General features: G+C 33.4%; 1 protein-coding gene across 1 annotated transcript; it reads right to left on the bottom strand.

Moving 5' to 3' along the window:
- Positions 1 to 5,356: 5,356 nt before the first annotated feature.
- On the bottom strand, positions 5,357 to 7,350 carry LOC106327150 (metal-independent phosphoserine phosphatase). The gene is made up of 7 exons (XM_013765219.1): positions 7,242 to 7,350; positions 6,782 to 6,893; positions 6,618 to 6,668; positions 6,388 to 6,498; positions 6,024 to 6,155; positions 5,856 to 5,931; positions 5,357 to 5,730 (listed from the first exon to the last, which is right to left on the bottom strand). Exons 1-7 carry the CDS (start codon positions 7,253 to 7,255, stop codon positions 5,516 to 5,518), a joined length of 711 nt encoding a protein of 236 aa, XP_013620673.1. The 5' UTR covers positions 7,256 to 7,350; the 3' UTR covers positions 5,357 to 5,515.
- Positions 7,351 to 11,181: the final 3,831 nt, after the last annotated feature.

Below are 11,181 nucleotides of genomic sequence, written 5' to 3'. Positions count from 1 at the left end.
CTGTGCACTTGCAGTTAGATAATCGGGTTAAAACTCGAGACATCACAGATGCAGAGACACTTTTCTGATTTGCCTAATGATCCCCAAAATCAAAGATGATCTAACAGTAAAGGTAAAGAAGTCTATTTATATTCTGTCTCTAATCTTCTGATCTCTAACTGCCATCTCCTTTCTTCTTGCCAGCTGAGCAACCCTTAGCCACGTCAACACTAGCATTCAGTACCTATCATCCTCTCTATATATATATATATTATTTATTTTTTTTTGTTTAGATGCAATGTTGCGGCTATGAACTCTTTGTGGTCTATTTGTTCCACTGTTGTCCACATCAGCCTAAATTCACATTCACATCGACAGACATGATAGCAGAGGAATTACATATCCAAGCAAAAAACGTAGAAGTGTATAATAAGGACCAGATGAAGAACTTAGGGCATGATTATTGGGGATCATTGCTCTTGGGTCCTTAATACATATATATATTTGTATGTATATATTATATATGTGTATTAAAGATCCAAGAGGAAGGATCCCCAATAATCATGCCCTTACCGCTAATTTTTAGACTTTGTTTAGCATTGGAAAATCTGCTGCTTACTCTAAGAGCCATTTTCTTGAACTTGTTCATTGCAGAGAAAAACTTCATACGGCTCACAGAATCAGAGCCGTGCTCACCTTATCAATTTTGGGGCATTGGCCCCAGGCCCTCTCTCACATTAGTACATTTTGGGGCCTCCATATTCATAAATCATATAATCAATATATGATAATATGATAAAAACTATAATTATCTCTTAATACTTTTCAATAATATGACCATTTGTGCTTAGTTGTTGTGAATATTAATTTTATTGTATATTTTTTTTTATTTTGAATGTCGAAAACATTTTCCTGCATATAATTTGAGTTTGTATATACAATTTTCAGTTGTAACCAAAATATAACTTTTGCCATTAATTTTCATAAGATTAATTTTTCTTAAAAATAATTTTAAAATATAAGATAAGAAAAAAATTTATTTTCTGGTTCGTATTAAAAATAATTAATACGCATATTTGATATAAAATAAATTGTTTTTGGTTTTGCCCTAGGCCCTTAATAGCCTTTGCACTGCACTGCAGAGAATCCAGAGGTTTGTCTGGAGCCACCCCGTCGACTTGTACCCATGGGTGACCTGACCTGTTCACAAGCAAAACTTTATGACAGATAGAACCATGGTGCAACAAATTTACTCTACATGACGAATTTATGTTCTATGTAACATTGGAACTAACAGAAAAGGTTTCAGATCGAAATAACTTACATAAAACTTGGTGTGCAGTTAGTCTCTCATGGAATCCCGAACAAGCATTTTCCTCACTAAGTCTTTTGCACTTTCAGATATGCTTGGCAAGGGGTCTGATCGAAAAGTCAAGATCGCCTTGGAGAACCTCTTCTAAAATGCCTTGTTCTGATTCTGAATGTTCAGCAAAACACAAAAGATATAATTAGGACAGGTGAGAGGTGTGTTATATATACGCTTCTTACCAGCCCAGCCCACTTAACAAAATGTGCACAATCACTCCAGCACTCCACGCATCAGCTTCAGGAGCTACATAATATGGACTACCAACAACATCTGTAAATAACACCATCTGCAAAGCATACCACTTCAAGTTAAAACAATAACTTGAAAGTGAATGAGATTAAAGATCAGTAACAATTAATCCAAACCTTGCTTAAAGAACATGGAGAGTCCAAAATCAATTGTCTTCAGGAGGGAATCTTCATGTTTACTAACACCAAGAGAATGGCAAGCCTCCAACTATGGTTCTAGTTAGCTCATCAGCTGCTTTCCTCTCTGTGTAGTGACCGCGTTAAATAATTCTGTCAAAAAACTCCATCACAAGGTGCACCGCCATAAGCTCCTTTAATGGATATTAACATTTGGGTGACCAGTCAAGCGATGCATTTATCTGAATCTCCCTTCTCACATCTTCATCAGTCAACAGCTTCCTCTCCTTCCCTGTAGCCTTCTCCATACATAGAAAAGTCGTCCGAGTAAAGTTTTCAGTTTTCCTCTGCAATACTAACTCAGTCCTAAGACCTGCACTGGCCACTCTCTTCATGTTTTTAGGCTTAGCTGGATTATCAGCTTTAGTCTCTGACTTGGTCTCCTCTGGCTTAGTCTCAGCTTCCTTTCAGGCTGGATCTCGAACTGGCTTTGGCATTGTGAGCCGCTGTTCAGGAGGTTTATTCAGGCAAACAGAGATCGAAGATGTAGGAACCCATTTCTGATTGGTCTAGTACCACTAAACACTTGTCTTAATATCTGATTACAAAACGGTTATGGTCATGAAAGTCAAATCTCCTTTCTATAACCATTGATCCATCGAGAGGTGGAAAAACAGCAAGAAAGATCAAAGGGTATTGAAAAGTTTGTGAATTGAAAGGGAACTTAGATAAGACAAGGATGTAATGAACCAAATCCAGATACAAGAATAAAATTCCAACACAACAGAGTTTTGAAGTTTAAAATAAACAAGAGTTTACAGATTATTAAAATAAATAAAAGCAGAAAACATAAGAGTTTTTTTTTGATACTACAATAGATCTTGTGAAGCAGGCAAGGAACTAGTCCACATGGAGCAAATGGTATGCTCCATCCATTAGCAACCCTGGCCACGGATCATCTGATTGCTTACTCTCTTCTGATTGCTCACTCGGAACTACCAAGACAGGATAGTAATATCTGTTCTCCATGTTACTTATAAACACCTCGAAGTAGGTGTAGTCACCCATGAAATGATCAGAGACTAGGATCAAAACTACGTCATCAGGAGGGCGCACAGGAGAGTCCCTTGACAATAACTGCATGTCATTTAACATTCTGATACGTCTCTTTGAGGCGTCATTATCTCCGGGAAGAAAGTGGATATTGGAAACCCACGTCTTCTTTTTACGCTTCAGAAACTCATAATCTTCATGCACATAAGCCCAGATTGAAATATTACCACTAAAACCCCTTTTCGAAAGAGCTAATTGGATTTTTTTCATAGATCTGATCAGGAGAGGAGGAGGAGAAACAAAGAGGAAATGGGCAATCAATGGCGTCCCAGAAGATGACTGTCCTATCCCCTCTGACGAACTTGGTACGCTCTGAGATAACATTTTATAATTGTTAAAATGACAGGAAGAAATATCTAAAAAAAACAAACAAACAATTAATTTATTGGGATGATGGTCTTACCGGAGAAATCTACCATCTCCGTGGAGGGATGGCTATCATCCTCCCCCTCCTTAACATCAAGAAAGTAGCTTCTAGGACCGAAGGCATCCTCACGCAGCTCACGCAGATCCTCAGGAGTCAGATCATCTAGGCTTTCCTCCGCCCAGTGGCAGGAGCCAGACCAATTATTTGACGGGGTCACATAATTAATAATAATACTAAATTAATATAATTATAAAAAATTAATAAATATTATAAACTGTTAATAACAACAGATAAACAACTATAAACTGTTAAAACAACAATAACACTAATTTTATTCAATTCATAATAAATTTATATTATTATATTTTTTATAAATGTTATTAATTACACATAAAATATATAGAAAAAGGCCTTCAAATTATATATATATATATATAACAATATGTCAGTGTCATACATAACTTTTTGGTCATCATATTCTAAGTTATTAAATAAAAATGTTTTATTTATTATTTTAATATTAATTAGTATGAATACAATTGTGAATGTTTACTATTAAAACAATGAAATATGCTTCAAACTTATGAAAATGCAAATAAAGAAAAGAACTATGAAAAGTCAAATATTACAATAATAACTAAAGAAATTGCTAACAAGGAAAAAAAAGGGCATAATATTACAATAAATAAAAAAGTAGGAAAATACTAATTTAGTCATGTTGATGATACATTGTAAACGTGTTATACAAGTTACAACACATTGATTATAATGCAAAAAGGAAAAAAGGGACACAAAGGGGCTGTCGAACTCAAGACACGCTGGTATTGGCCAGGGGCATCATTACCACCAGATCTACCAAAACTCTGACATAACATGGATGACTAAGAAATATTTATAAGTAGTCGGGGGCACGTGCCCCCGTACATGACACTGTAGATCCGCCCCTGCCTCCACCTACAAGTCGTTCATTCTCAGTTAGAGAATCTACACTAAAGCAACATTCTCCATAAGGTGGCGGCTCTAGTAGGAGAGACTTGTGACCCCTTGAGTTCAAACACCCCAGAACCCTAAGTAACTCTTCAGTTGGATTCTTCGAGAGTACGGCTGCAGTAAAATGTCCTGGTCCAGAATGTTCTAACGACATAAGAATGTAATAAGTGATATCAATAGCATCTCTCAGTTTGTTGTAATCATCTGTGCCTACATAATAAATCAAACATTTTCATTTAATTTATAAATTAATTAAAATAGAAACGAGGAAGACAAAGAGAGTGTTGTGAGGAATTTACCTTCGGCTTCAGGTAAGTATACAAGTCTGTCGGTCTTGGACTTGACTTCTGAGTGGTATATGCGTTGCTTACAAAGCAAATGGATTTCACAATTCCCATGAAAGCCCATTAGATGAAGAGCTTCTTTGAAATTACTACGAATAGGAGTAAGATTGGTATCATTAGGGACTGGGTAGTCATCTAGGTTCCAGAAGACGGTTGTACGGCTCACTTTGACATGAAAAAAAGAAGGACAAGTCATGAACGGATTTACGATCATGTTACTATGACGGATCAAAATCTAACAAACAAATTTCGAGTATGAAGAGGTGGAGAGAGAGATCTTACAGGAATAACATGGGATGATCATGCCTTCTTCTCCCATGGTTCCACCGATGAGGATTGGGGACTTTCTCTCGCTAAAATTAGGGTTTAGAAAGATGAGAGAGAGAGGGTTTTTTTTCTTCTTCTTCTTATGACTGCGGCTCCCCGCGCTGAGAGATCTATCTATAAGCTGTGCCTCGCATGCTTTTTAACCCTTGGATCTCAAATAAGCATGTTGGCATATTCTCAACCGTCAGATCTGTGCATTCTTTTTTCTCAAATAAGCATGTTTGGTTTTCGCATGAGTATATGACGAGGGAACTTGTAGAACTCGTTGGGATCCAATGGTAGGTTCGAGTCTTTACATAACCAATCCTAGAGTTCACTTGATGATATCATTCACCTCTAAGAGGCTGGCCAGACAGTAATTTATGCATCTAGCAAAGGAAAGTTATCAGAGACATCATACTTTGCCTTTAGATTGTTTTAGTCAGAGACATCATATTAGTTAGCACCACAGCTACAATTGTGACGTTTTATCTTCTTGGTGTAAACGTTTATGATGTTTTCAAGAAGAGAGCTTTATTATTAATCGATTAATGCAAAATACAAAAAGATAAACAACTTTTCCACAAGAACATCGACCGCACCAATGGAAACACTTCGTATCTTAAACGCACCACAGAGAATATTATTTATGGAGGAGATCTAGAGAATGGATGATGGTCCTCTAGGGCTTGGCGTCACCATCGAAGCCACGTTGGAGGAATCCAACTGATGAGAGATGAGAAACATCGCTCCATGAATCAATGATCCATTTCTCGTCACTGAAGTGAACAACATTCACTGAAGCATTAAGGAGTTTCCCAGCAGAGGAAGCTTGCGTGATCCTCATGTAGATTGCCCTTAACACTCCTCCATGAGTCACTACTATCACTCTCTCCCCTTCATTTCCACACATGGCATATATATTTACACGTTTAGTGTAAGATTTTTTGGTAAATAAGTTGCAACTTTATATCTATACAAACATATTCTTTAAGCAAAATAAAAAACATATTTAATAGTACCTTTGTGCTTCTTTGCAATTCGCTCAAGGGCATTCATGGACCTCTCACAAAGTTGGTCAAAGCTCTCTCCTCCTCCCTATTGATTATAGCATATAAAATATAGGATATAGTTAAGCATGTGAATATATGAGAAAGGAGTGATACAATCCTAGTGTGAATGAAACTTACAGGAATCTCGAGGTCATTTTGGGAAGAAAAGAAAGCAGAGTAAGCTTCAGGTTCTTTCTCTGCTCCTTCTTTCCAATACAACCCTTGGAGACTACCCACATGCCTCTCCTTTAACTCGGGCACTTCAGTCACCTGTATATAAGTATATTTAATTACACCATTCATCTTTAAAAAATATAATTACAACTCCTACAACTTTGGAAACCATTACTGAAAACTGTTTTGTATTTTTCTTTTAAAAAAACAAACATTTAGAACTCTATTGAATTTCTCTATTTTCTATTGTTAATAATTTAGCACTCATATATATATATATGTGTGGTTTTCTTAAATAGGGTAGAATGTAGATAGAGATAATCTTGACCTTGGAACAAAAACAAGTTTCCGCGATCTTGAGAGCAGTGTCTTTGGCTCGCTTGAGGTCTGATGAATATATAGCTATGGGTCTCTCCTCTTTTCCTAATCTCTCAGCGATCTAATGATTATTCAAAAAAAGAGAGAAATGATCATGCAAGTGTTAATATATATCTATATATATAACCATATATTTAATATATGAAGGAGATAAAAGCTTGAAAGGGATTTGATCTTAACTGCAACAGCCTGCTTTTGTCCAATTTCGTTAAGATCCGATTCAATTTGTCCCTGCATTCATTTTTTTATGTAGAATGTGTTTATGTACATGCAGTATATATCACTATGTCACATAATAGTCACAATAGATTACATATAATGTATAAAATTCCATGCTTAGATACCTGGATTCTTCCAGCAGCATTCCAAGTGGTTTCTCCATGGCGAACAAGAACAATCTCAGTCACTTCACTTTTGACGTCCTCACCCCACTTGAACTCCTTTGATGCATCGATACTACATTTTTCATAAGTTCTCTATTAGTCACAATATGTTATTTATGTATAACATCTAATGTATAGAATTAACATATATGCAAGTATTCAACCGAACTCCCACATGAAATCTTCATGATCAATGCTCTGAAAATGTGTTGTTTAGTTATGGACTTTTCATCTTAATTAGTGGAACGTTGGAAATATATAGCTAGTACTACTAAACAATTTTTTTCATAATGAAGATGTAACGCTGAAAATAGTTAGATTGGATTAGCGGAAAATTGTAATATAAACTTTAGTGTATGTTATGTGAATAATGAGTAAGTGGTGAAATATTATCTGAAATTAAATATCTAAAAAAACGTACCATTCATGACCCATGATATTGCAAGGGGCAGGTATTGGCTTTTGTCAGAGAAGAAGAATAGAGTAGAGAGACGACGAGTACTGAGAGGAAGATGTGTTTGTTTACTTATGATAAGTCGATGCGTGCTCTCTGCTTTTATAACCTTATTTCCCGAGGAAAGAAAAAAAAACATTTTATTTTGGTTTCTAATTTTTTATTATACTTAGAGATAGCATATAATTAAAATAATTAAAATTGTGGCAGCTCATCGATTAATAATGTTGGTCATATTTTTTAATTACTAAGTGCTTTATTATACAGAAATCATTTGATCGTATAGGCATTGCAACCACGTGTGATGTCGATATTTCAACTTTTTTTTTTCCAGATCGGATCCTTTACAGGATCAGGGGAAATACGTAGGGAATCTCCTACAAATTAGAATATAGGGTCGGTAGTTTATAAGTTATATTCAATTATTCATGGGAGAATTCAGTATTTACCACAATTTTAATACTACTTTCTACATTGATAATCGAATAGTAAAAATACTTTCTGGCTTATAATCTACATCAGCCAATAAAAAGCTAATTATGGAGATTTTCTTTTTTGCAAAAGAAACTCTTGAATAAATTAAACTAGATTTTTCACCCGCACATCCGTGCGGGTAGATTTTCATTTTATAAATATATAACGGATACCATCGCAAAACTTTAAAAAATATTTACATTTTAGTATTATATATTGTGTAAATCTATAATGTTATTGGTTATGTTTCTTATTCGATATTATTAATGTATAATGATTTGTTTTAGATATTTTACTTTATTATTAATTGTTATTATATATTAATATATTTTCGAGTTTGGTAAAATAAATTCATAGTATGAAATAAAAAAATTGAGAATCTCCTTCATTTTTTCTAATTTTTACAGACTGAATACAATACATTTTAAAATTTTATTTAGTTATACTATAAAACTGATATTTTCTTAGCTTACTTTATATTTCTATGTTATTTATTTTAGTATATTGTGGGATTTTATAAGTAAATACATTATAATAATACTATATTATTAATTATGAAATCAATCGATTAACTTAAATAGTCAAATAGATGTAATTGATGAAATAGACCTAGTATGATTTTTTATGGTATTTCTTTTAATAAAGAAGATATAGAATATAATTATAAAATTTGAAAAATAGCATACACTTTTATTTTATTTTGCTTTATAATAAAATTTTATTTAAATTAATGTATAATAGTATATATTATTAATTACGAAATTAATCAATGGTGCTAATTTAAATAAAATATTTTAAATTTTTAGAAAGATTTTGTTAAATTTCTTTTCAATATTTTGTTATAACTAAAAATAAAATTTAAATTTACAGTTAAAATTGGTTTATTATTAATATCTTTATATATTGATAGACTAATATAAATAATTAAATAAATGTAATTAATGAAATGGACCTAATAAGATTAATATGACTTTTTTATGGTAGATAAAAATTGTACTTCTCTTTTAATAAAAAAGATATTGTTTACAGAGAAAACCGTTGAGAGAACCACTAACTGAACAAAAAAAAAAAAAAAAAAAAGAAACAACAACTACAATGCTAGAGGTAGTAATGGATCTGGACATCAATATGTATGGAGATTCATGTATCTGATTTGCGGATGACATATAAAAATGCACATGAAGAAATTCACATGTCTTTTAAATATGTATATGTAATAAACTACTCCATCATACCTTGTAGTTATAGCTTTCTAATAAAAATAATTACCTAGGCACCTAGCGAGAACCAATAAGGTTCGATAAAAAACAGGTAATGTGGAACCATGACAGAGAAATAATAATTAGGTTAACTTCCTCACGATGAGGATCGGTGGTAGTATAGCATCTTGCCACGTGGAGGAAATAATCTCGTTTTCTTTATAACTATCGCCATTTTTTTTTAAATATTGGCTAATCGTTTGTGACTTTGTGATATGATCCTAAACTGGAAACTTTCAAGGTTCGACATTGTTGAAAACCTATACGTTATACTTCGGTATTGAAATTTGACTCATCATTTGATTTATCTTTTCCCACGCGTAGTTTATAGTTAATACTTTCGACCGAGTATTGAATATTTTAGTGAATCACATTTTATTCTATAATAATTTTAAGATGACTGAGATGTTTGAAAACTAATATTTACGTGCGTAAATACAAAGCGGCAAGAACATGCAAAAATATTTTTGTTCACAAAATCAAACACAGTCAAACTCTTCTAGCTTATTAATATGAAGTCAAGAAAAGGTAACTAACCCCAAAAAATGTTGGAGTTCACCGACAAGAGAACGATCGGTTATCGTGATGGAAAATAATAATTTCCCGATCTAGCAAAACAACTGAATTAATTTGATTACAGGTCATGTGGAATCAGAATAGAATAAAAATAATTTGCCAGAGATTCCACCAAATGTGGCAATGTCTGGAGCGAAACACATGGAGAAAAAAAAGACAAATTGACAGCGTTTTAAACTCTTTGATTCCAATCTTTAAGGATTCCAATCACTTTCCTCATTTTGTATATGCATTTTCTGTTAACTAATCTTAATAATGTCTTGATTCCCAATCATGCATACATTTATATAACAAGAAGACAAGTGATATTAATAAAAGATATGAAAGTTTGGTTGAGCTGAGAGGTCACAATAATATTAAATTTGCAAAATTAACCCGTGTTTTCAAACATATAAAATTATTTTCATTATTTTCTAAAAGAGTTTATACAAATTAACCCCGTTAATAAATATAATTTATAATGAATATATCTTTACACCTAAACCAGTTAATTGAGAAAATCGTTTTGGTGACCGCAACCCTTTAACCAAAAAAAAAATACGTGAACAAAATCAACTCTTGAAAATAAAAACACATTTCTTATAAATTTTAATTGCTTAATAACTCAGTCATCACCAGGAAATCACATTTCTTATAGACTTAATTGAGCGGCCATGAGGTATGTCCATGTGTGAATAATTTGTAGAAAAAGTAGAACCCTCATGCAGTAAAAAGTAAAATAAAGGAACCTGATGCTTTTTTACACACACTCAAGAGTGCACTTTCAGAACCGGACCTGAGACTACGATGCATGCATGTACTATTTTGATTCGCCTTAGTCCAGGAGTCAACTAACTCCCTAAACAAAAATCTCAGAGTTTAGCCAACTTTTATTTTTAGTTTTTAATTTTTAGCAACTTGGTTATGGTATGGATTTACTTTTGGCATAGCGATGTTAAATTAGGGCTTGAAATTAGCGGGTTCAAAAACTTAACGGACCTTAACAATTTTGGCAGAAGCTTGAAGAAGAGAACCGGAAAATTTTCAAGGCATATAATCTGAGACTCTGGTCAAGCAACATATAGTGGAATATAACAAGCTGCTCTTAAAATGTTATGTTGGTTGGATATGACATGGAAGTAATGAGTTCGGAATAGTTTAACATTGCTACTAACTACTAAGTTATATCCAGTTTGGGGTCTGATCTCTTCTTTTATATCTCTTGTTCAATAGATTGCACTGAGTATTTGACTCATCTCGATAATATACAAAGAGCTGAAATATTCTCATAAACTCCAAAAGTAACCAGAAAGTATTGCAGGAAAAAAGAGTGATTTGTAAATAACTATTAAGTTTATTTTTAATTGCAGGAAACCACAAGAGATTAAGGGCCATATCTGAAGGCTTCAGCTAAAAAAACCTCGGGATCAAATAGGTTTGTTACAAATGGGAACTTCATCATCATGGATCCTTTTGACCTCTGCAACTTCATGCAGGTTTTAATTCCATGGCCAGTGTACTGTGTGCATAGTAACATAGAGATATATGTTCTTGGCTTTCGAAAGACAGTTTTTGAGTATGGTTCTCTCTTGTGTGGAGAGATTTAGTTTTAGACTTTT

The sequence above is a fragment of the Brassica oleracea genome, chromosome C2 (assembly GCF_000695525.1).
Source record: "Brassica oleracea var. oleracea cultivar TO1000 chromosome C2, BOL, whole genome shotgun sequence".
In the NCBI taxonomy this organism is placed as follows: Eukaryota; Viridiplantae; Streptophyta; class Magnoliopsida; order Brassicales; family Brassicaceae; genus Brassica; species Brassica oleracea.
The sequence above is the reverse complement of the archived record's forward strand: the minus strand, read 5'-3'. Positions and strand labels throughout refer to the sequence as shown.

What these genes read in the sequence shown, in the direction of transcription:
- LOC106327150 (XM_013765219.1), bottom strand. An exon ending in GACAAAAGCAGGCTGTTGCA is followed by an intron (nt 6,499 to 6,617) that starts GTTAAGATCAAA and finishes AATAATCATTAG; the next exon opens with ATCGCTGAGAGATTAGGAAA. An exon ending in AAAATGACCTCGAGATTCCT is followed by an intron (nt 5,932 to 6,023) that starts GTAAGTTTCATT and finishes TATAATCAATAG; the next exon opens with GGAGGAGGAGAGAGCTTTGA.